A 26,021-nucleotide genomic window follows, 5' to 3' on the forward strand; every position below is an offset into this window, starting at 1 on the left:
AAAAATAAGCAATTCTTTTATTTCTACTTCAAAATATATTATATACATCTGGAACTCTAAGGGAAAATAGACCAGGAGATTATTCCATCATAAAAAATAAAATAAGATAAAAATAACAGTCGCCCATCCCAGATCCACCTTTAACCCAGAAGAAAGGGGCCTGAGCTGCCAGTTGTCCGGCTGTTGGATGCCTTCCCCCCGTCGATGACCTCGGGGCTTCCTCACGGGGATTCTGTGTCTAAGAGCTCCTGGAGCATTTTGAGGACTTGCTTTGGCTGGCCGGCAGCCAAGTCCTGCAGCCGGGAGCCCATCTGCTCCTGAAGGCTCCTGCACAGCCGGCAGACAGCCCTGCGGACATTCCCGCTGTGCCCGGGCAGGACGCCGTTCCCCATCATGCTGTTCAGGAAGTACCAGAGGACTGGAAGGACGTGGCGCTCCACAGCCTGAGGCTTTCGGGGGCAAACCGAGGCCACCATCACTGTCATACAGAAAAGAGGGACAGTTACTTGAATCAGGCACTCTCTCCCTCTCTCACCGCCTTCTCTTGGAAGGGGACACCAACTCTGTCCTCCAAAAGGCAGGCAACCCAGGGGGCCGACTGCCTGGGTCATTAGACACATGACCTAGGGCTCACAACTTGCTTTAGGACCCATGGAAATATTTTAAATTCTTTTAAAATCAGAAGGAAAAAAAAGTATGAAGTTGTCTAACCTGCTCTATATTTGAGTTCATATCAACCAATCATAAAATATAATTTTAAACTTTGGGTTTGTTGGTTTATGGAGGAGGGGGTATGCAAAGGCAAAAGTGCTCAGAGCCTGTGACAGAGTAATTGGTCCCTGAAGCCCAGGGCAAAGGGAAGACGCAGGCACATCTGGACTGCAATCCTCTCTGCTATTTACTAGCCGTGTGAGCTTGAGAAAGCCACCCAACCTGTCTGAGCCTATCCCCTAACCTGTAAAGTGAGGAAAAGAATTCTGAACCAAAGTCTTGAGATTGTTAGATAATAGATGCAGGTGAAGTGCCTGTGCGGGTATGCACATGACGGAGAAGCTAGCCCTAGAAGTGCTTTAATCTGCATTACCACCTAGGAGAACTCACACAGAGAAAACTTGTTCTAGGAAGAAAGATCAGGATTCTCTCAAATGAAGCATTCTGGAAAATAAAACTGCCAGCAGGAGATAAGACCATCATGGCCTCCCTGGTGTCTCAATGCCAAATCTCATGACAAGCCCAGTAGTAACTCAGGAGGCACAAACGTGCTTTGTAAACCATCAAGCTCTGCACGGATCCTCATTCAGAGTCGTTCATTCCAATGATGAACCCTCCAAATCTGGTTACCCCAGGCCCCCTGCCTTCTCTAAACCTTGGAAAACTCAGAGACAGGCTAAAACCTGCCAGCAAGCCCTCCATCACACAGAAAGTGCCAGGGCTGCCCCCAATGTCAAGGCCATGTCAAGGGGTACCCCACGCCGCTTCAGACAGGTTGCTAGAGCCCTCAGCTTTGGTCGCATCAACTAAAGTGCGTTCGTGCTAACAATGCTTGCTTGACAATCAGCACACTCTGCGTGTCATTCTGCCAAAGGATAAGTGTTGGTGAAGGCAAAGACTGCTGAGAGAAGCACTTGATTTATTTATGGGCGAAGAAACTGGAAGCTTTCCTGAGCTGAAACACACCCTGGAAACTAGCACTGCCTGAGCCTGAGCCCGGGGCTCAGAGGTTTCTATCATGACTCCATTTCACTCTCACCTGAGAGGCAGGACAGTCGTCTGTTTCACAGAGAAGGAAACCAACACTCAGGGGTCAAGGAGATGGCCCAAGACCCCACAGCTAACAAGGGCAGAAGGCAGAAGCCAAGCCTGCCTTGACTCCCAAGCCCACTCTCTTCCCACTGCTCGCTGCCCCAGATTTCTAGGAGTACCACATTTCAGGGGCTGGTCTGGAGTTTTATTTTTTAGAGAGACCCCCAATTTGTCCTTCCTTCATCAACTCAACTTCATCCAATCCCCCAGGATACTTTGCAGCATGTGCCCCTGTGATTTCAGAGCCAGCCTGGGACAGTGGTGAACCAGCGAGGATGGCCTGGCCCCCCTCAGCTCAGCCTGAGGCCTTCCCTGTGCCATCTCCCATGGAATGTGTATCTTGACTTTCTGGCCATACCCTCAGGGTTCCTGTACCCCACACTGCGGGCCTCTTGGGGCATGCCCAGTAACACAGTTCAGTTCAGTCGCTCAGTCGTGTCCAATTCTTTGCGACCCCATGGACTGCAAGCACACCAGGCCTCCCTGTCCATCACCAACTCCCGGAGTTTACTCAAACTCATGCCCATTGAGTCGGTGATGCCATCCAACCATCTCATCCTCTGTCATCCCCTTCTCCTCCTCAATCTCCTCCTCCTGCCTTCAATCTTTCCCAGCATCGGGGTCTTTTCCAATGAGTCCGCTCTTCACATCAAGTGGCCAAAGTATTGGAGTTTCAGCTTCAACATCAGTCCTTCCAATGAACATTCAGGACTGATTTCCTTTAGGATTGACTGGTTGGATCTCCTTGCAGTCCAAGGGACTCTCAAGAGTCTTCTCCAACACCACAGTTCAAAAGCATCAATTCTTTGGCACTCAGCTTTCTTTATAGTCCAACTCTCACATCCATACATGACTACTGAAAAAAACATAGCCTTGACTATACGGACCTTTGTTGGCAAAGTAATGTCTGTTTTTTAATATGCTATCTAGGTTGGTCATAACTTTTCTTCCAAGGAGGAAGCATCTTTTTATTTCATGGCTGCAATCACCATCTGCAGTGATTTTGGAGCCCAAAAAAATAAAGTCTAACACTGTTTCCACTGTTTATCCAACTGTTTGCCATGAAGTGATGGGACTGGATGCCATGATCTTAGTTTTCTGAATGTTGGGCTTTAAGCCAACTTTTTCACTCTCCTCTTTCACTTTCATCAAGAGGCTCTTTAGTTCTTCGCTTTCTGCCATAAGGGTGGTGTCATCTGCATATCTGAGGTTATTGATATTTCTCCCAGCAATCTTGATTCCAGCTTGTGTTTCTTCCAGTCCAGCGTTTCTCATGATGTACTCTGCATAGAAGTTAAATAAGCACTGTGACAATATACAGCCTTAACCTACTCCTTTTCTATTTGGAACCAGTCTGTTGTTCCATGTCCAGTTCTAACTGTTGCTTCCTGACCTGCATACAGGTTTCTCAAGAAGCAGGTCAAGTGGTCTGGTATTTCCATCTCTTGAAGAATCTTCCACAGTTTATTGTGATCCACACAGTCAAAGGCTTTGGCATAGTCGATAAAGCAGAAATAGATGTTTTTCTGGAACTCTCTTCCTTTTTCCATGATCCAGCGGATGTTGGCAATTTGAGCTCTACCTTTTCTAAAACCAGCTTGAACATCTGGAAGTTCATGGTTCACATATTGTTGAAGCCTGGCTTGGAGAATTTTGAGCATTACTTTGCTAGCATGTGAGATGAGTGCAATTGTGTGGTAGTTTGAGCATTCTTTGGCATTGCCTTTCTTAGGGATTGGAACGAAAACTGACTCTGGAAAATTCCAAAGTCAAAGAGGTCCTCATTCCTGGGAAGGCAGGACTGCACCAAAGGAGCCAACTCAGCCACATTGACGTCATAACATGGGAACCAAGAAGTGAGAGTTATGTTACCTGTGCTGGAAACAGGCTGAGAAGGAAGGGCACAGTTAACCATGAAGCCACCTGGTCAGGCCCAAGGGTGGTGGGAGGGTAGGAGGAGCAAAGGGAGATGGGCAGAGCAAGGGGAGGTGGGAGGAATGCAAGTGGTGGAGGAGGAACAAGGGAGGGGAGGGGCAAGGGGAGGGAAAGGGGTAAGGGACTGGGTGGGGGGGAGCAAGGGGGAGGAGTCAGGGGCAGCCAGAGGGAAGGGAAAGAAAACGAATCATCCGATTAACCCTCCATACTAGACAGCATATTAAACAACAGAGATATTACTTTGCCAATAGAGGTCCATATAGTCAAAGCTATGGTTTTTCCAGTAGTCACATATGGATGTGAGAGTCGTACCATAAAGAAGGCTGAGTGCTGAAGAACTGATGCTTTTGAAGTGTCATGCTGGAGAAGGCTCTTGAGAGTCCCTTGGACAGCAAGAAGGTCAAACCAGTCAAGCCTAAAGGCAATCAACCCTGAATATTCATTGGAAGGACTACTGCTAAAGCTGAAGCTCCAATACTTTGGCCCCCTGATATGAAGAACTGACTCTTTGGAGAAGACCCTTATGCTGGGAAAGATTGAAGGCAGAAGGAGAAGGGAGTGACAGAGGACAAGATGGTTGGATGGCATCACTGACTCAATGAACACGAGCAAACTCCAGGAAATGGCGAAGGACAGGGAAGCCTGGCATGCTGCAGTCCATGGGGTCGCAAAGAGTCAAACCCGACTGAGCTACTGAACAACAACAAATAACTCAAAGGTTTCCTAAATCTCCACTGAATCTCTCCTGTGAACATGGAGGTGAAAACTATCCCAGGCAGCTGAGCCCAGGCTCCCTGACCCCACCAAAGGGTAAAGGGCTCACCTCCCCCTAATCTGTCACACCTCAGCCACTCCTCCCCCCATGACGCCTCTCCCCTGGACTCTCCCCTCTGGCAGCGAGACATCTACACCCTGGCCCCAGAAAGCTCAGTTCCACTCTCAGTCCACATTCACCTGCCTGAGGGGAGCTGGGTGTCCCCCCAGCTGACAGTCCCAGCATCATGAGGAAAATGCCATTAAAGTCGAGCTTAAAAGGCAGCTAAAGTAATTAACAGAAGATTTACTCCCGTGTTAAGCTGTGCTATTATTAGTCCATGCCTTGTGACAATTGAAGTTTTCTTCCCTGTTCCTGGCTGACACAGAGTTAATAGAAGAACTATGTAAAAACTCTTGTTTTTGAGCTCAATTGGAAATAGATGGATAATATTTACAGTAAATGGATATCCACTGGGGCCCATAAAGTACCTATACAATCAGAGAATGCTGATTTTGAGTAACAGGAAAGGGTTCATCGTCTGATACCCAAGGTGCTACATGACCCCATTCTCACTTCAGGGCACCCCAACCTGGCCCTGAAGCTGCATCGTAGCCCCCAGCCCAATCTCACTCAGGCCATCTGTTCAGAGCAGGCCTGGCACCTGGACCAGAAGTAAGGGGCCACTCCAGGGGCCCTGGGAGGATTGAACCAGGGTGCAGAGGTAAGACCAGGAGCAAGAGATGAGGGTGGGCAGAGGAGCGGGAATGATGCCCTCAGGCAGGCAACACACACTGAGCACCTCTGGAATTATTTTTTAAGAGCAGATTATTGAAACTCCCCTCGTGGTCCAGGAACTAAGACTCCATACTCCCAAGGCAGGGAGCCCAGGTTCAATCTCTGGTCAGGGAACTAGATCCCACATGCCACAACTATAGATCCCACATGCAGCAACTAAAAAAGAAAAAATCCTGCCTGTCACAGGAAGATCGAAGATCCTTCATGCCGCAGCTAAGACCTAACATAGCTAAATAAATAAATAATACATTTTTTTAAACAAGCAGCTTATCACATTTTTTAAATGGTTTATAGGATTATTTGATGGTTTTTTTTGTCTAAGTGGGTGGCTCAACTACATGCCAGGAGAGAAGAAGAGAGATGGGCTGGAAGGCTGGGACTCACCGGCCAGACGTTCCGTGACATCAAGCATAGCACGGCCACTCAGGAAGCGCACCCGCCCAGCAAACACTTGTAGAAGGCCAAGGTTGTCTGGAAGAGAAGGAGAGTGTCAGCGGTCATGATGCCGTGGCCTGAGCAGAGGCACCAGTTGTTCAGGGCAAGGTACCCGCTGCACCTTCATAGGGAAGAGCCCCTTTGGGAAGCTGGATTAATTTTTCCAGGTTACAATGGTGCCTGGAAAAATAGTGAATGTACACGGAGTGTTTGAGGAACAGTGAGCGGCCTATGACAGTTAGACTGGCACCCACACTGGCCCCATTTACTCCCAGAAGATCTGGTTCATATTGTCTATATTTCTTCAAAACTGCTGTGAGCTTTAGAGAAAAATAAGTAGATAGACAGATATAGATGACTGATGATAGATGCATGATTGGTAAATGAGAGAGAAAGCAACATAGCTAAATAATTGAGAGGTAGATCAGTATTATAGATGATAGATATAGATAATAGGTAGATGATAGACAAAGAATATGATAGATATAGATGATATTAAGAGAAAACAGATAGATGAATGATATAGAGAGAAAGATGGATGAATGGATACAGATGTGGATATAGAGATATAGTTTTAGTGGAAACTGAGGCACTGAGCCATAATCATAACTAGGATCAGAATTCAGAAAACATGTATCTCCTCAAAGCCTGAACTTGGGCTCTAACCAATAGAACATACCCACAGCCAGCTGGTCAATTATTTCCACACTGAACATTTACTGATATCCACTACGTAACAGGCATGGAGCTAAGAACTAAATGAAACCTGGTCCTCCTCCTGCTCCTCTTTTCCTTCAAGAGACTCCTTTGACAAAGAGACAGACACTCGATCATGAACTCTTACAGAGAGTGGGAGGCTCCATGCTCATGTAAGCAAGAGCCTGGGGGTTCTGGAGCTATGGTGACCAACATGTTCTCCATCTGCCCAGGACCTTCCCCATTTTAGCACTGAAAGCCCCGCATCCCTGGGAAACCATGATGGTTGGTCACCCTATCTGGAGCAGAAGCCCTGGCTGGTTCTGGTAGGATCAGAGGAGGGAATGTGCAGGCTGGGGATGGTGAGGGGCACAAGTGATCTCTCGGTAGTTTATAACCTTCCTGCACCCCTATACTCAGCAGTCCAGTCTTACCCATGGGTGAAGCCTGGGGCCGGAGCTCTTCTGCCTTTTAAAGGAGTGTTTATTAGAGATGGACCACTAATGATAAAGCCCCAGAAAATGGGCTGGGGGTGTTCTGGGGATAAAGAGACTCACTGATCTTCTTTGATTGTACTTCTAAAGTAAACTCCAGCCAGATCCCACAGCTACTGATTTCAGAAGCTGCTCCCTCTTCCCCATTCTAGCTGACACCTCCTGGTTTCCCAAACTACTACACTTGAAGTCCTGTATCCTTCACCAAAGATCTGCAAGATGAAGCCAGTGGCCCTTTACCTGAGAAAGGGGTGCTAACCCAGACAATACACAAGGCAGGAATGGACTCCTTTTACTCCTGGATTGCCCCTTCAAGATCTGAGGAGGTGCCCAGCACACATAGCTCTCAGTATCTGCAATCACTGCAGGCACAGCAGAATTCCATGGGAGGTGAGCAAGGACCAAAATGCATTTTTCAGGGATGTGGTTCTGGGAGGTGAGGTGCACCCAGCAAGGGTGTCCTGTTTCAGGAGCTGACCATCTCAAGGCCAGATTTCTCTGCAGGAGACAGAGATGAGCAACCTGCCTAAGGAAGTTTTTCCAGGCGTGTTCCACCTTCTCTGAGTTCCTTCCATGCCTCAGCACCGAGCCTCAGCATCCCCAGAGATGGGCAATCAAAGCTTTGTTTTTCCCTTCAGGCAGCCATTCTAGCTAAGAGCTAACTTATGCTTCCCTTGCTTCCCTGCTGAGACCTGTAAGAAACACAGAGGGGAAAATGTATACATGTACATCCTGTGCATCTCTGCAACTTGCAAAAGTTCCAGAGTAAAATAATTTGTTTGGAAAGATAAAAGAGATACCAGGTTCTAGAATATTTCAGTTAGCAAGAAGTGGTCTCAGGGTGTCCTGGTAAAGCTATAAATGTGTAAGAATAGATTTTTATATCAACATCACCTGCATTATTGTTTCCAGGTGCTTCTGGTTGTCACCCCACCCATGGCTAATGACAGCCATGAGCTCACCTCTGTGAACAAGGACTTCTTCCCCTTGCTCTCCCCCATCAACACTCAGTCCAGAACATTCTTGGGTGCCGCTAGACCTCCCCACCCCTGGCCACTGATATGACCTGCCAGAGCCCGAGAGAAGTGGAGATCTTGGAGAATACTTGAAAATGCACAGCCAGGGGACATCTGTGCCAGCCCATGCTCCCATGGTGCCTGACACACAACAGATGCCCAATAAATGCTTATGGACAGCAAGGCAATGCTAAAGCAGACACACTAAGTTGGCCTAAACTGGTCTATGCACCCCAGATAACACCCCAAGTAGTTGCCTTTCTGCCTCTGACTACTTCCATAGTGACAGCTCACCATTTGTGTCACTCCTAGGTTTACTGGGAGTCAGTAAAGGACAATGGCTAAGGGGGTAGACTGGGTCCAGATCGCCTGGGTCTGAACCCTGGCCCTTCCATGTTTCACTGTGAGATGTTGGACAAGTCACCCTCTCTAAACCTCAGTTTACCCATCTATAAAATGGGGATAATATTAGTACTTTCCACATAGAGCTGCTTAGGATACTGCCTTGAGAAGACAGTTACTATGCAAATATAAGTTATTGTTGCTACTATTACTATGATTACCCTAAAATACTCTGAAAGCCCAGCAACCTTCATGAACCTCAGCAACCTTAATTGAATCCTCTTCAATTAAGAGGCTGGAATCTAACTTTCAAAAACTTAAAAATCCATGCTCAATTAGACTAACACAGAGTTTTCATAGGCTCCTTTTACATACCATAAGAAGCCACACTGGCCTTGATGCTGTCCACACAAAAGGGAAAGCAAAGCCTTCAGTATAGAGAAATTAGCCATGGGCTGGCAAGCCAGTCATCTCGGCCTCCCTGAGCCTACAATGAGCCTCCCCTCTCTACAGTGGGCTGAGGTCTAGCAGGCCTCACACCTGTCTCATTCAACGTGATTCCAAGGCTACCAGGCCATGTCATTCCCAGGCTACTGGGAAGCCAGAGAAGAGCTTTTAAGAAAGCATGAAAAAAAAAAAAAAACATGGTATCATAAACAGCGGTAGCAAAGACACTGGAGTCAAACTGGGCTCCCAACAATAAGCACAAGACTCAGTAAGTTATGACTCCCAGGTGACTCAGTGGTAAGGAATCTACCTGCCAAACAGGAGATGCGGGTTCAGTCCCTGGGTTGAGAAGATCCCCTGAGAAGGAAATGACAACCCTCTCCAGCTTTCTTGCCTGGCGAATTCCATGGACAGAGGAGCTTGGGGGGCTACAGTCCATGGACTTGCAGAGTCAGACACAATTTAGTGACTAAATCACCACCACCACCTGTAAGTTATGCCACACACCTGAATTCTCTGTGGCCACCAAATCTAGGTCTGTTCATTGCAGGGAAACGGAATAAGCCACCAAAACAAAAATACAAGCTATGACATAGCACGTGATGGAGCTGTTGAAAGTGACTCAAGTGCATAATTATGTGTAAATACTCATGCTCTGCTTTTTAAAAGGGGCTTCCCTGGTGGCTCAGAGGTTAAAGCGTCTGCCTGGAATGCAGGAGACCCAGGTTCAATCCTTGGGTCAGGAAGATAACAGGATGCAAATTTCAATGTGTAATATTATCATGACACTGTACACAAATATACACAGAAAAAAATACCTAACATGAAAAATGCTGACTGTCAGCAATGGTTTCTTTAAGGAGTCCAGACTGTAAGTTATTTTCCTTCCAAATGCTTCCATTTTTCTTTTGCTCAGTAATTAATAAGTATGACTTTTACAGAGGTGGAAAGTAAACTTTATATTTTTAATAAAGCTAACTAGAAAGACTACTTAACAGCATGGGAAATTGAGTGGTGTTAAGTGAAAGGAGAAGAAGGCAATGGCACCCCACTCCAGTACTCCTGCCTAGAAAATCCCATGGACGGAGGAGCCTGGTAGGCTGCAGTCCATGGGGTCGCTGAGGGTCGGACACGACTGAGCGACTTCACTTTCACTTTTCACTTTCATGCATTGGAGAAGGAAATGGCAACCCACTCCAGTGTTCTTGCCTGGAGAATCCCAGGGACGGGGAGCCTGGGGGCTGCCGTCTATGGGGTCGCACAGAGTCAGACACGACTGAAGCGACTTAGCAGCAGCAGCCCAGACTATATCACCCGATTCTAGAAACAAGAGGTCACCTAAAAACAAGAGGTCACCTGAAAAGACCAATCTCCCAGTTTGGCTGTGTCAACTGGACTTTATGCCAGAAGACAGCCTGCCCCGTCTGTGTTTTTGACCCCCTTGAGCCCCATTGAGTGGGAAACAAACAGTAATGTGCTGTGACTTTCCACACAATTATCTCATAGGATTTCATAGCTTCTCTCCAGCCTGGAGCCCAGAGTCCCTCATGGGGCATGAAGAGGCCAGCTTGGGAGAAAGCTCCTTCTGCTCAAAGGACCCCATGCCACTACAGGAGGGGTCTGTGAGGGCTAAGGGTCAACTAGAGCTGCCGGACTCAGCCTGGGTGATTCGGGAAAGAGGGTGTATGCCCCTCCTCTCCTGTCACACCTGCCGCAGTCTCTACATCCACCACCCAGTCCCCCGGGACACTGGGAAGTTTTGTTTCTTGTATCCATTATTTCCTCTGCAGGGCAGGCCTAGACCATTCCAGGCAGAAGAGGACTATTCTTTGGCAAAGCTTAGCAACTGAATCCTACCAGTTCTGACCTTCATGGATTGAGAAGTAGGCTCATGACTTCACAGTTAAGAACACTTCCAAAACCAAGCATTACTGGTTAGGCTGGAAGGGCATGGCTCAAATGACCAGGAGCCAAGACCCTAGGCTTGACACTTTGGGAGCCACAGGAGCCTTGTGCCAGGCGTCAGTGGGCTCCATCCATCCCTTTGAAGCCAACTCCATTCCATTCCAGCCTAGCACCCACCTAAAGATTAGACAGGAGGACGGGGCCGCTTCCCCTGCCTCCATTCTCCTTGTACCAAATCGTCCAGCTGATGGACAGAGGGAGCACTATCAGCCATCCCCAAGGGGACCCTGTTCCAGGAGGAAAGGAGAACCTTAGACATCTTCCTAGATGCTGTAACCTGCCTCAAGGTGGGTCAGATCATGAAAGCAGGCCATCCCTAGGCTCCCTTTTCTGGGTGTCCAGCCCAGGTAGGTACAGCAGGGCCCCAGGTAGAGGAGACATGAGCCTTGTGACTGTGTGAGACATCAGATTCTGTAGCTCAAAGTTCAGGTGCTCCGGTGTGCTCAAGGAGGCCAGCTCAATGGCTGAAAAGGGGAAACTAAAATCCCTGGGCTGGGAAGAGTTAAAAGCTCCTCTCCCTAGACAAGGGTGCTCAGCCTCTTCAAATAGCTAAAGCCTATTTTGCTTGGTGCTGGTTTTCCCAATAAATCTAGGGCCCACGGTGATTTACCAAGAGCCTTGGTTATTGGCAACAGCAATCTCACTTACCCAGAGCAGTGCAGAGAACAAGCTGTAATTTAGAGCTGGATTTATTTTGTTTGTTCTACAGCAACAAACTCAGCAAATCATAAATTCCCTCTGAGATGAAGAGAGGAAATTGACAATATTTATGATCTCGAGAGGCGGAGAAGGGCCTGACCAGGCCTTTAATTTGTAACTGAAACTTCTCCTGGAGGCTCCAGCCAAGGACACAGCTGGTGTCCCAGCCCCAGGGAGCTGGGCTCAGGCCAGGGTGCGGGATGGGGAGGAGGGGTGGGTGTGTCAGGTGGCATTTCCAGCCGCACCATGGGGATGGATGCTCTGTGCATTCCAGAGGCAGGACATGGCTCTGTGCTCATTGGAACATATGGCAACAGAGCCAACAGTGGTTCTCAGATCAAACATTTCCTCACATCAAGGCAAGACTAGTTTGTGAAAGACTACTGGTCTGGACATAAGTCTATCATTTACTACGTTCTCACATACCTGAGGTTTTGAACTTGCACTTCAGTCTGTGTACTAGATACACCAGATATGACCATCTAATCATCTAGCAAAGGAATGGACCACAGAAGGTCATATACACACTGCTGTATTCAAAATGGATATCCAACGACAAAATGGATAACCGCAGGGAACTCTACTCAATGTTATGTGCCAGTGTGGATGGGAAGGAGGCTTGAGGGAGAAGGGATACACGTGTGTGTATGGCTGAATCCCTTCACTGCTCACCTGAAACTACCACAACCTTGCTAATCAGCTATGCATGTGTGCGTGCTAAGTCATTTCAGTCATGTCCAACTCTGTAGCTCGCCAGGCTCCTCTGTCCATGGATTCTCCAGGCAAGAATACTGGAGTGGGTTGCCATGCCCTCCTTCAGAGGATCTTCCCAACCCAGGGATCGAACCCACATCTCATGTCTCCTGCACTGGCAGGCAGGTTCTTTACCACTAGCACCACCTGGGAAGCCTGGTTAATCTGCTTTACTCCAAAAAAAAAAAAAATATTTAACAGTATAATGTCTGAAAAAAAAAAATAAGTAGATGCACCAAAATTCCCACCTAATGTTCCAGAACAAAGATGTGATCCTGCAAAGCTCATAAGGGACAGAGGAGCTGCCGTCTTTCCTCATGTCTCTCCCTTGGCTTCTGCCTTTTTGTTTTTTTTCATTCTTCCCCCATCCCTCACTCCACTGTCACTCTCCACTCCTCACCCCAAATCACTGCAAAGGCAATTCTCATTCATTCCATGCTCAAAAAGTCAAAGGGATCCCAACCTGACTCCTATATCAGACAGTCAAGGTGGTCACCTTTGTCCTTTCTAACAGGCTTGCCCTCCTGTCTCGCCAGCATCCTGCCTGGTTCCCATACAGACCACATCCCCTACTACTATCTCTACAACTAAAAAAAACTTGACAGCTCTTCTAACTCCTTCTCAGTGATCCTGATCTGTTTTTCCATCAGTGCCCCAGTGGCTCACTTGCTTGGCACTATGTGACCCAGGGCAAGTTATTTCCATCATGTGTACCACGAGGAGGCAAGACTAGGTTGTCTCCACTTCTACCAGATGGACATGACATGGAAAAGCCTACAAATAAAGAACCTGGGAGACCCTGGGCTGCCCACCCATGCCCTATGCAGCCTCAGGAAATATTGGGTTGGCCATAAAGGTAATTTGGGGTTTTCCATAAGACCCCAAATGAAACTTATGGGGTTACAGAAAATCCCAAATGAACTTTTCGGCCAGTTCAGTGTTTGACCTGAGAGCCAATCAATGCCTTTTCACTGCTCTGCTGATTCCAAAGGAGGGAAGGGGGAAATGTCCATCCTAAGCTTAACAGAGGGGCCAGGGAGGGAGCCAGCCACCTACCAGAGCCCAGCAGGGGCTCAGAGTAGGCTCACCTAGACTCTCAACCATTGCATCCAGCGCCGTTGCCGCAGCCGCGTAAATTCCTGCATTCTTGGAGTTGAGGTTGTCTGCTACAGCAATAATGATGGAGAGCAGCATGGGCTGTAAGCTTTCTCTCAGGAGGGGGATCATCTTGGCGAGGGACTCCAGCGCCCACTGATTCACCTTCTTGTTGGAATCCTGAAGTCTTGGGGTGAAAGCATCAAAGACCTATTGAGGGAACAGAAACCAAGAGCCCATGGGAACCCAGGCTGGGCAGGAGTCCTACAGCCCAACCAGCTGCCCTCGGCAGGGATTCCTCCTCCCTGCTGGGGACCATCCAGCCTATGTCAGAGCATTCCCAGTGATGAAGAGCTCACCTCTCAAAGGGGGAGGCAACAAGAGGGGAAGGACTGTATACTGAGTACTCGTTGGGAGCAAATGGCATAGAGCATCTTGTTAGGTACTCTGCACTCGCTCATAGAGTAATCTTAATGACCCATGAAGCACAGGTTCTCATCCTCAGTTTACCATTAAAATACAAAACAAAACCTGAGGCTGAGAGAGGTTAAATGATTTGCCCAGATCACACAGCTAGTAAGAAACTTCAAGCTTATGTCTTAACTACTCTGCTATGTGCCTTGAGTGTCAGCAGCCTCACTCCGGGAAGAAGCAGGCATCTACCCTCATTTCCAGACTGTGAAACCTGTGCTTTCTCTGAACCCACCCATCCAGCCATCCTGGCCCAGTTGCCTGATCAACCACATGTTCTACCCCCAAACCTCATGTGCATAGCAGGGTTGGGGCAGCCGTTAGCCATGGCAACCTCCATCTCCACCCTCCTCCCTATAAATCTGCTGGGATGATGAAAAATGCCCAGCACGTCTCTGAGTGGTCCCAAGGTGCCCAACAGGAAGCAATGCCCTTGTCCTCTTGGCCACTTCCAGATAATCTTATGTCACCATGGAAACTGAAAAGCAAGTGTTTGTCAGGCTCCCTTTACCCTGGAGGGTCTGGCACAATGTCCAACCCTCTCCTGAGTTTTCCGGATTGAAGTTGCACCCACTGGGGGGAGAGACAGGACAGGTGTGGGGTGACACTCACCTGGACCAGGTTGGCAGTGATGAGCTCTGGCTTGGCCCTGCAGTGCTCAACGAGCTGCCCCACACCTTCCATCCGAGACTGGTACTCCTTGGCCTCCAGCAGCCGCGTCAGCTCCCGTAGCTGTTCCACCATCTCCAAGCCACCCCGCATGGAGGAGCGCAGCCCCACCAGCCGTGGGCCATTAGAGCAGAGCCTGCGTGGAACAAGCATCTGACCTGGGCAGCCCCAGGGAATGAACATACATCGTGTGCCGTGCACAGCCCCCAAAGACAGATGGGGCTGAAACCAGAGTTTGACCTGCAGCTTAGTCCACTCGAGCCTCCCCTCCACCCACTGCTTGGGGTCACAGGCCTCAGAAACTCTCGAAGTGCCTTTTCCTCAGGAGGGTGCCAATTGGGTGCCTAGGGTTCTGTCCTCTTATCAGTGGGCAGAGCTCTTTCTTCTTGCTTTTTTTTTTTTTCCTTCCTCTTTTCAGAAGGTAAGTTAGGAATGGGGTGAGGGAGCTTGGAGTGAGGGTGGAAATCCATGGAATGACAACAGACACACTTTGTTGGGGAAGGTCTTGCCAGGAGCCTGCATCCTGACCCCTGGTTGTCTAGGCTCTGCTCGTATCCTCTGGGAAGAGGGAAATGTTAAGAAGCCCTGTTGTCCTAACATTTGTCTTAACATCACAGGCCCATCATATTCCCCTGGTCTGTTCCAGCCAACAAGAGAGCTGCTCCACACAGAACTCCTATCCCCCAGCCCCAGTGCTCACCTGGGTCTCTGAGTTCTGCCCTACACCTGAGTCCCACCCAGCAGAGGCCAACATCATCCATTCTGACAGTCATCTCTAATCCCCAGGCTCCTTGCCTAACTGTGTGCCAAGAGCTCTGCTGGACACTGCGAGCGATGAGATGAGAGGTGTGGTCTTTGCCCAAGGAGCTCATGGACCAATGGGAGGTGAAGGACTGAAGGCCGGGGCAACCTGTCCACCTAGGGGACATGGGGGCAGAGGGGCAGAGAGAGCTTCTGGGGGAAGGTCACGGTGGGGTCACGTCTTATAGAATAAATAGGCATGTTCCAGGTGCAGATGACACAGCATAGGCAGAGGCACAGGAAAGAGAGAACTCGGAGGGCCGGGGAGCTGCGGTCTGGCTGAGAGCAGGGAGTTAATCTAGAAGACGTGGAGGGGGCTTCCCCCAGGGGTCCAGCTAAAGAGTCCAGATGTTCTCCCGCAGAAGGAGTTTAGTTTTAAGTGCAGGAGTGACTTTCAGATTCCTGTTGGGTGTCTAACTCCTCCTGATGCCCACTCTGTCACCCCTGGGCCTATTCCTTCTCACCTGCCTTGACTTTACCTCTGCCTCTAAATTAGTCCCAGGATGGCCCCTCTGATGGCAAAAGGTGCTCTAAGTGGATGGAGAAACCCTGAGTTCACATGGAGCCTGACCACATCCCCCTTAAACAGCAGCTACATGGCTGAGACTTCAGGAACCCATCTCTACCAGCAGATGCTCCCTAGCCCACAATTTGCCCTCCCTGAGATGTGGGTGGGGGAACTCTCCCCATAAACTCACCCATGAGTCCTGCCGACCAAGTAGGGCTCAGTTGCAGCCCAAATGCATACCCCTCTCCCCACCCAGGGCCACTGCAGGCCCCAGGCCAAGCAGAATGTCATGGTCAGCAGTCTTGGATGGGGAGCCCTAGGGAGACAAGAGCTACTGTACCCGTCCTGGCCAGGCAGCCCATTCTCATACACCACCAGACTTCTTGACAGCTTGCGGTCTTTGGCGGATGGAAGCTCATCACCATCTTCTATTCCCTTGAGAAATACATACACACACAACATGAGCTGAAAGGGGCGGCCCTCTGGGGAACTGCCAGATGCTCCAGTCTAGACCGAAACAAGAGGAATAACCCCTTCCACCCAGGAGAGCTTGGGAGGGCCCTGGGGAGCCTTTCAGGGGTCAAGATCCCCACTTAGAAGATGAAGGCAAGAAAACCTAGGCAGGCACAAGGGACACAGGCATCGTGAGGCAGAACCAGGTTTGAGCACCGGGAAGGAAATTCTACCCATCAGGCGTCATGGATAAAATGAAAGCCTCTAGAGCACATGACCCCTCCCCTTGACCCGAGTGAGGGTTGCAGGCTGCCAGGCTCAGCCCTGATGCCCACCCCAGACCAGCTCACACCTCACCGCCTGCCAACTCACCCGCTGTTTAATAGCTGTCATGACCTTCTGCAAGTCATGCGATGGAAGGGACTGCTTCAGAAATGCATCAAACTTTGTGTTTGACATCAAGATATTCACCATCTTCCGGCCGTAAAACCTGCCATTGGAGAAAGATCAGGATGAAACAACAGCCACAGGAATGCAATACAAATTTGCTTTACAGTTCTGCATAATTTTTATAATTATAGTAAGAGAATTTTTAATACTTTTTCTATTGTGACAGTAATCCCAACTCAGAATAAACACTGACCATAATCCCACTACCAGGAGAAAACCACTATTAAATTTTTATATTATTTTATTATATATTACATATATATTTTTAGTTGATATCAGAATGTATATACAACTTTTACCCAGCTTTTTTTACTTTATCATTAGTCATCTCCCCATGTCATCCTTTTTAATGGCTAAGTAATATTCTGTTGGATGGCTACACCAAAGAGTAATAACTTTTTTTCTAGCATGAGACATTTAGAAGTCTGAGAAAGGGTGTGGTGGGGCAATCTAGGAGGGAGGGGTCAGCTCTACCTGATGAATAGTGGTGGTAGGGGGGGACCCCATAAGACAGTCTACTGGACCTGCAAGAGTGCAGTTGGAGAATAGCATGCATAGACCAGACCCAGGAAGAGAACAGGATAGAGAAGAAGGAAGGTAAGACCCAGTTTAGGGAGATGTGAAGGAACTGGGCTTGAAGCTGAGGAATGACCAGATTTGCACTAAAATCGAAATGCTTCAGGACTTCCCTGGTGGTGCGGTGGAAAGGAAACCAGGAAAGGAAACCACCTGCCAATGCCAGGGACACGGGTTCGATCTCTGGTCCAGGAAGATCCCACAGGCTGAGGGCAACTGAGCCAGTGCACCACAACTCCTGAGCCGGCGCTGTAGGGCCTGAGAGCTGCAACTGCTAAGCTTGTGTGCCTGCTGCAACTACTGAAGCCCGTGTGCCTAGAGCCCGTGCTCCACAACAAGAGAAGCCACTGCAGTGAGAAGCCTGCACGTCACAATGAAGAGGAAGCCTCTCTCCTTACAACTAGAGAAAGTCCACACAAAGTAACGAAGACCCAGCACAGCCAAAAATAAATACATAAACAATTTTTTTTTAATGTCTCAGGCAGCAGTGTGGAGAATGGATCTTCCAGGACCAGGCTGGGGTCCAGGAGACCTATTAGGAGGCCACTATAATAATCCAGGCAAGAGATGCTAAGGCCTGACATAGGCAGGAGGGTGGGGTTAAGTAAGGATGATCAGATTCAAGAGATGCTAAAGAAGATGAAATTGAACGATTTGGCAGCTGATTGGAGGTGGAGCCTGAAGCATCCAGAGTTATCATATTCACTCAATCTAAAACTTCATTAATTGTAAAAATGCACAATTAATTTATTTCCAAAAGAAAAACAGAAAAGGAAGACATGGGCAATTTCCACTGCCTTCAGTGACACGGCCCCACATGTGAAAGCCATCCATCCTTCTACATGCTATCTCAGAAACAGAAGTAACACTTCTTGTGGGGACTGCCTTCCTTCCTTAGGTCAGGTAAAGTACCAAATGGTTGCTTTGCAAGAAACTGTGGAATCTGGGTCTTTCCTTCAATGACAAATGTTTGCATTAATATCAAATTTATGCCCCAACACTCTTTTTCCATGCCTTTTCTCATATACAATAACTCTTCATTTCAATGCCAAAAACAGTGTAATATTTCTAAAGACATTTTAAACAACGATTAAACTCAACAATTCTCCACAGGGACTTCTTAAAATAAATATAAAAGGCTAACCAGCAAACAAAGTCTCATAATGTAGTTCCTACAACACAGACAGTAATTCAAAGGTTTATATGATGAGCAACGAGCATCAAGTTTGCAATTGTGTAGATAGTAAAACCAAAGTCTTAATTGCTGCCTGGCCAACAACAACTGTGAGATGCCTAGGATTCTAAGATATTAAAATGTGCAGGGAAAAATGAAGTATAACGTCCCCATTTTTAATCTCAGATGACTCAGTAAATAATAGTGACTTTTAATAAGAGAGGGAACACAGCCAGAGAAGCAGCCTTCAGGAGAAGGCAGTGAATTCATTTAGGATGACAGTAGGACATCCCAGTGATGGGTCCTGGGGAGGCATCAGAGAGATGGACGGATGCTCAGAGAAGGAGCCGCCTGGAGGCAGACACAGGGGAGCATCAGAGTTTCACTGTGACTGGAGCCACAGGAAGTAATGGTGTCGCTCAAAGAAAGCTGCAAGGCCGGGGTGAGGACTGAAGACACTCCTGAAGCCATGGGCATCCGGGTGAGGGGGGAGATAGGGGAGAAAGACACAGAGGAAGGAGGAGAACCAGGGAGTGTGGCACCATGGAAACCAGAAGCATAGGGTTCAAAGAAAGAAAATGAAGTGCAGTCAATGCCATCCAGTGTGAGAGAGAGGTCGGCAAGGGGTTTAGATCTGGAGAGGTATTAGATCTCAACGTCCCTTCCCCCACCCATGATGAAGAACAAACCAATCAAACCTTCTATTCAATACTTCCCTGACAATATTCCTCCCTTAAGTAGATGGCCCTTTCAGTCACCCCACAGTTCATCTGAGAACCTAAGTGTCATCTCTGACTCCTTTTTGAAATCCTCACCACCAACCTGCGATCAGCTCTGCCTTCAAAATACACCCCAATCCACCCTCTCCCTCTTCTGCAGCCTCCAACATGACTTGCCCAGATTCTGGGGTAGCCATCCACCCAGCATCCCACCTGCATCCTGGCTCCTCTCCCCAACTATCAATCCTCCAGTGGTCAGAGAGACTTTTTTCAAAAAAAGTAAAAGACTAGCAAAGATATCAAAAAGCACCCAAATGCATTAGCAATCAGGGAGGAAGGAAAGAAGCAGTAGTGAGCTAGCACTTCTATCCACTAGACGGGTAAAAATGTGAAATCCAGAAATTGCAAGCTTGTGAGGATGTAGGCACCTCAGGGGCAGGGGAGGAGGGGCCTCCCTGGTAGCTCAGACAATAAAGAATCTGTCTGCCATGTAGGAGACCTGGGTTCAATCCCTGGGTTAGGAAGATTCCCTGGAGAAGGGAAGGGCAACTCACTCCAGTATTCTTGCCTGGAGAATTCCATGGACAGAGGAGCCTGGAGGGCTGCAGTGCATGGGGTTGCAGTCCTGAGGCGCAGTCCTGTGGGAGTGCATGGGGAGGGTGCATGCGTGCAATGCCACCTTCCCGGCTACACCCTGGGACAGCCCATGTGAACGCACCACCTGGCACACAACACAGAACACAGTCTGGATGTGTCCTCTGGAGCTGAACCAGGAGTGGTGGGGGCTTCAGACATAACACGTCACAAACTGAGAAGTATGATAGATGACCCCAACTCCAGCTTTTAAAGACTTCTACCAAAACCCCAACCCCTGACCCATGAGGCCCTCCCCGGCCTGGCCTTGCTTCCTCCCCACCACTGCCCACCATTCCCCTCGTTCACTGTGCTCCACGAAGGCTCGCCTTCTCATCATTCAACACCCAACTTAGCCCATCCCAGGGGATGTACCACCTGCCTTTGCTGGGACTCTTGCACCCCAAATCCTCAAAGAGCTGGGCCCTACCAGCCAATCAGTTCTCAACTCAAATGTCGGTCTTTAGTGAGATATCCCTTGACTCTCAACCTAAAGTAGTCCCTACCTAGTTCTCCATTACATTTTTGTTTTGCCCCTTATTTGTGTCTAAAATTGTCATAATTATTTACTTGTTTATTATGCAACTAGGAGGTAAGATCCAAGACAACGGGGGTCTAATTTTTCCTGTTCACACCTGTGCTCATAGTAATGAACAGAATGCACATCGCATATCTCTTGAAAAAAATGAATGAATGGATAGCTTTATAGGGAATGGAGCCTACTTCGTGGGCATTTACCAGGACAGAAACTAGAGCAAGACTGCAGTGGCTAGAGGGGGAGTGAAAGGTGAGGGATGGGAGGCAGATGGTAGGGTTGCAATGGCTAGAGAGGGAGTTAAAGGTGAGAGATTGGAGGTAGAGGGTAGTGGCCATTCCCTGAGTGGGCCTGGCTCTGGCTGTGGTGGTGTGGAGAGGTGGGATGACAGCTGTAAGGAAAGGACACAACTTTGTCCATCACTGTCCCTCCCCGTGGCCCTGGGGAAGCTGAGCTGCATGAGCAAGACCCTTGGGGTGGCTGAAGGCCTTGTCTGCCCTGGGCTGGCCAGGTCAGCCGTCCCCCGGGCCCTGCATTACCTGGTGTCCTGGTTGGAGTCCTGGGCCAGTCTCACCAGGTTGTGCACCAGCATGTCTGTGCTGTCTCTGGTGCCTGAGAGGAGCTTCTCGGCGCCTACCTGCTCCAGGACGACCGACAGGTGCTCGGCAGTGCACTTCCGGACTAAGGGGTTTCGGTGGCTGAAAGGAAACACAGTCATGGGCAAGGGCTCAGCCAAGGAATGGGGTTTTGGGTGGCGGTCGGGGGCATCCCCAGACTGGCACACATGGACCTACAGTTGTGCCTCCATGTTTCATGCCACAGGGGGCTCCCAATTTTGTCCCTCCAGGGCTCAGGGGAATCTTCAAGGAAGAGCAGTCCCTTCCTGACAATGGAACTGAAGCCACGTGACGTCCCCAGGCCCACCGTGTGCCCACCACCCCTGTGCCCTCCTGAGCTCATGTGCTGCCCTTGCCTAAATTCACTTCTCACCTTTTCTCTACCTAGGATACCCTACTTCTGCCTTCTGAGCCCCCAGACAAAACTAGTACTTTCTGGGGGAGAAGGGCACTGTCCTTTGTCCCCTGGTAAATACAGGGGTACCCCATGGTTCCCAAGGATCAGACACTAAGTCTTCCTCTCAACTGAATCCCCTGTTCCCCTCTGGCATGGTGACCCTTCAGCACTTCGTGGGCATTTACTGTGTGTTCACTGAGCTGAATTGAAACAGGAGGTGGGATAGGAGATCGATGGGTGATTTCTAGGGGAACCTGAAATCTTACAGGAGGAACCCATTGGGATGTCACCTCTTGTGCATTCAATGTGTCCACAGTCCATTGCATTAGGTGACACTGGCCCCTTCCTCCCCACTGGGGACCATTCCAGTAGAACACAAAGGGAGACTTCCCTACTCCATGTGGCCCAGGGACCAGCGCATTAGCATACAAGTCAGAATCTGCACTTTAGCAATATCCTGCTGCTAAGTCGCTTCAGTCGTGTCTGACTCTGTGCGACCCCGTAGACGGCAGCCTACCAGGCTCCTCCACCCATGGGATTTTCCAGGCAAGAATACTGGAGTGGGTTGCCATTTCCTTCTCCAATGCATGAAAGTGAAGTCGCTCAGTCGTGTCCGACTCTTCGTGACCCCATGGACTGCAGCCTACCAGGCTCCTCTGCCCATGGGATTTTCCAGGCAAGAGTACTGGAGTGGGGTGCCATTGCCTTCTCCAAGCAATATCCTAGGGAGTTCCAATGCACAGCCTTGTTCCAGGCTCCCATGGTTCTTCCTGACAAGAATCAATTGGCTCGGTTTACCATGAGCACACCCTCCCTGACAGGCTCTGCACTAGACACCTTTGAACCAGGGTCTCCTCAACTCCACAAGCTAATTTCGTCATCATCTTGCAGGCAAGGAAGCAGAGGCATGGGGAGGAATCCAGAAAAAAAATACAATTGCTTTCTCCCTAGTTAGAAACAACCACAATCAGCACTCAATCAATGTCAGGTGAGACAGGCGCTTCCCCTACCCCTCTTTCATGAATCAATTCCTGTACTCTTCCTAACAATTTTATTATTATCCCTGGTCTCCTTTTACAGATGAGGAAATAGAAGCTTGGGGGAAGTTTAGTAACAATCCAGGCTGAGAACTTAGGTAATGTGGTTCAGGAGTCTGTGGGCAAAGGCCTTCTAGCTATGACAGCTCACCCTGGGTTCTACCCAATAGGCCACCCGGGATAACGGTCAGTGACTATCTTGTTGGGGCTGAGAGTTGTGTCACCCTGTGGGAGAAAGGGCTTGGGGGAATGCTTCTGGTTTTGCTGTTGGTGTTGGTTTTTGAAAAGAGCAAATCTGGCTGCAGAAGGGCTCTGACAGCAGCCTGTCCCCTCCTCCTCGCCAGAAGGCCAAGTGGGGCCAGCTAGAGCAGATTTTGTGCCTTGCTCTGCTCACGGCCCAGATTTCATCAGAAAGAAGTATCCCTCCCCTGGGTAGAGTGAGACTCAGGCCAAAGGCTGCCTCTGCCGTCCCATCTCTGGGGACAGTACCACGGCTACTTCAAGCTCCCCAGTGTTGAGCACAGAGTAGCACCCGTCCCTTCCCAGCTGGTGCCTGGGACAGCTACAAGCTGCCCTCATTATCCCCAGCCTGGCCCAGGAGAGGCTGGAGAGAGGTCCACCGGGGAGGAGGGGTCTTTCTCCCCAAGGGAAATGCTTGAGGCACCTGCACCATCTCCCTGCTCTGCCCCTACCCAGCGCCTCTCCCCTTTGCCTCACCTCCCCAGGCTGCCCCCCGCTCAGGTCCCCACGTACTAGATGCCCACGGAGGTGAGGGCCACCAGGGAGCGGGCAGGGGTCACGTGCTCCACCATGGCCCCCAGGGACCGGTTGGCTGCCCTTTGGATGAACCCGCTGGTGTTTGCCATCTTCTGGAGCAGGCAGCGGGTGATCTCCTCAGCCTCCTGGTCCATGTTTTTCTTCAAGGCCCGGAAGAGGTCTCCCAGCGTGCTGATGGCCAGGCGGGACACCTTGGAGCGGAGGTTGGTGACCTTGGAGAGAGATGGGCGGGGATCTGCAGGACTGCTGGGCCCTGCCAAGGGCTCCAACACATAGGAAGGAGGAACCCTGCACCAGCCCTCCTGTGGCCCACACCCTCACGCAGGCCTAGGCCTTGCCAGACTGGAAATGGAAACCCTGCAGTAGCTCTGGGCAAAGTAGTCTCATTTTTAAAAAACATCATTACTTTTGTTATCATCGTAATTATCAATCCTCCTATTATCATTATCATCTGGAATTTGTACAACACTTAGTCTTGAAAGCACTTCTACAATTAATGTTTAATTTGATCTTCACAAGGCCCCCCAACGGGGACAGTCTACTCCCAAGGACAGGGGGCATTGCCTCTGCTTGTGATAAGATACATCTTATTGCCCATCTGGGCCCGCCCTTAGGCCAAGCCAGCCCTAGCCTCACAGGAGAAAGGATTTGGGAAATGTTACAACTGCCCACAAGTTGGAGATCTAGCCCAGAACACTCCATCCCTCCTCAGGTATTCTAAGTACAGAGGACAACGCAGGGCTGTGACAGATCTCAATACCCAGAGATTAGAAATAAGGAAACTCCGGGCCTCAATTTTCCAGTCTAAGAAATGGGTGTCTAGCTCCCACCTCTGTGGCTGAGAGCAGAGAAATAAGCAGGGATGCCCTGGGAGCCACGGACCCCTCTGCAGCTGCTGTGTGACCGGCACTGGCAGTAGCACCAGGGAAGGGGGACTGGCTGGGGGTCCAGCAGAGCACACGGGGCACGGGAGCCCTTACCTCCCCGGTCACGGCCAAGGACACATCATGTAGCCTCCCGGGCAGGACCTCCGAGTGCCAGGCTGCCAGGCGCTGGATGCTCACCAGGCCCCTCTCCTTCATCTGCCTGAGAAGCAAGTCCAGGCCCTGTCACAGGTGACTGGGGGAGGGCACTCTACACAGGGCGCCCACACGGCCACCACCCTCGCCGCAGCGGGGAGGGATCTGATGGCATCAGCGGCAATGTCCTGGTGTCACAGCCAGGCTGAAAGGCCAACAGCCCAATACAGGCCATTTTACGGGGTCCATGACCCACCCCAACCCAGGATAGAGGCCCACCCCCACAACCCAAGCCTAGGCCACCCACAGAGCCTGCGCCTGCAAGAGAAGGCTCTTAACATGAGGACTGAAGGAGGCCTTCCCACAAATGGGACCTCAAGTCATCACTTTGCTCACGACCAAGACTGGTGGCGCTAGTGGTAAAGAACCTGCCTGCCAATGCAGGAGACATAAGAGATCCGGGTTCAATCCCTGGGTTGGGAAGGTCCCTTGGAGAAGGGCATGACAACCCACTCCAGTATTCTTGCCTGGAAAATCCCGTGAACAGAGGAGCTTGGCGGGCCACAGTCCATAGGGTCACACAGAGTCAGACACTACTGAAGCGACTTAGCACACAGCACACAAGACTGTGTGGGGGAGGAACACCGGAGCGGGATGAACTTGACTTAGAGAAAGGAAGGACTCTGACCTTCCTCAGGTCCCCATGGAAGCGTTGCAGAGTCAGAATGTACTTCCTAGGCCTGGCTCTGGGGCACCACAGAGCCGCACACAGGACTGTTGGCAGCCCGGGACAGACACTGGCCGTGGGACTCACACGCAGTCCCCTCCCCCCATCTCCGTGGGACCAGGGTCTGCAGTGGGGGAGAGGCACGGGGCAGGAGCTCCTATGCAGCCCCACCCCACCTCATCACAGGGTACACGGGCTGTTTCCTCACCAGTCACTGCTCTCCAGGCACTGCAGGGCATCCACCAGCCCCAGCTCAGGGTTCGAGAAAGGCCTCAACTCCCTGAAAGCTCGAAGATCCGTCTCTTCCTCCTCTTCTTCCCACTCAGGAGACCCCAAAGTGAGCACCGCAGGTAAGGACTGAGCTGTGAGAAAACGAGAGGAGCAGAGTGGTTCACCCAGAAGACCTGAGGCCTCCACAGCACGGCACTGAAGCCACCTTACTGAGAAAGGGAAGACGGGGTGGGGAGTCTGTAGGCTGAATGGACTTGTAAGGGCTAGAAGCCAGGGTCTGGGCTGCACTCCCTGGGGAACCATGGAGACCACCTAACTCCAACCTCTCATTGACCGTTTTTATCCCTACCATTGCTAACCTGATTATGATAAACACACTGGCCTGTGATAGGCTGCTTAATGTCACGTAACCAAGCCCACCCCCCGCCCCCCCATCCTGCCCTTGTCTGTGGCTGGAGGTGAGGCCAGAAATTCTATCAAGGAATGACTCCCTGGCTCTAATCTTGTCTCCACCCAGGAGCCTGTGTTACAACTTCTCCTCCTTCTTCTCCCCAATTGTCCATCCTCTGGTGAAGCCAGGGTCCTCCCGACAGTCCCTTAGCTCCTTCATTAACAGAGCTAGGACCAGAATCCAGATTTCTCACTTCCCGCCTAGTTCTCTGCAGAGGTTCATCTTTACGTGGCTTTCACAATGTGGTACCCAGGAAGTCCAAGGCAAGACTGAGCTGAGGGGTAGTACTCTCCTTAAAGCCAAGACACAAAGACCTCATTCATTCTTGGATTCTCTTCTCAACTTTGCCAATGGATCAAGAGTCATCAGACAAAGTCTAAGTCCCTATGGGCCACCATCACCTTGCGTGATCTTGGGTGACCTTGGGTGACTTTGAGTCTCTGGGTCTCAGTCTGTTGTCTATAAAAGAAGTAGCTTAGATTAGAAAGATCAATGTTTCCCAAGTACCAACCATTCAGTTACCACTTCCATAGGTTTTGGGTTT

General features: G+C 49.9%; 1 protein-coding gene across 1 annotated transcript in view; it reads right to left on the reverse strand.

Moving 5' to 3' along the window:
* Positions 1-26,021, reverse strand: part of TOGARAM2 (TOG array regulator of axonemal microtubules 2) — a 44,463-nt gene continuing 18,442 nt past the window's right edge. The window contains 10 exon segments of the mRNA XM_061431380.1: positions 1-478; positions 5,675-5,761; positions 13,226-13,442; positions 14,316-14,508; positions 16,022-16,116; positions 16,507-16,624; positions 20,761-20,919; positions 23,026-23,261; positions 24,030-24,135; positions 25,004-25,157. Coding sequence (XP_061287364.1) covers positions 141-478; positions 5,675-5,761; positions 13,226-13,442; positions 14,316-14,508; positions 16,022-16,116; positions 16,507-16,624; positions 20,761-20,919; positions 23,026-23,261; positions 24,030-24,135; positions 25,004-25,157 — 1,703 coding nt within the window. The 3' untranslated portion in view covers positions 1-140.

Source organism: Bos javanicus, chromosome 11, assembly GCF_032452875.1.
Source record: "Bos javanicus breed banteng chromosome 11, ARS-OSU_banteng_1.0, whole genome shotgun sequence".
In the NCBI taxonomy this organism is placed as follows: Eukaryota; Metazoa; Chordata; class Mammalia; order Artiodactyla; family Bovidae; genus Bos; species Bos javanicus.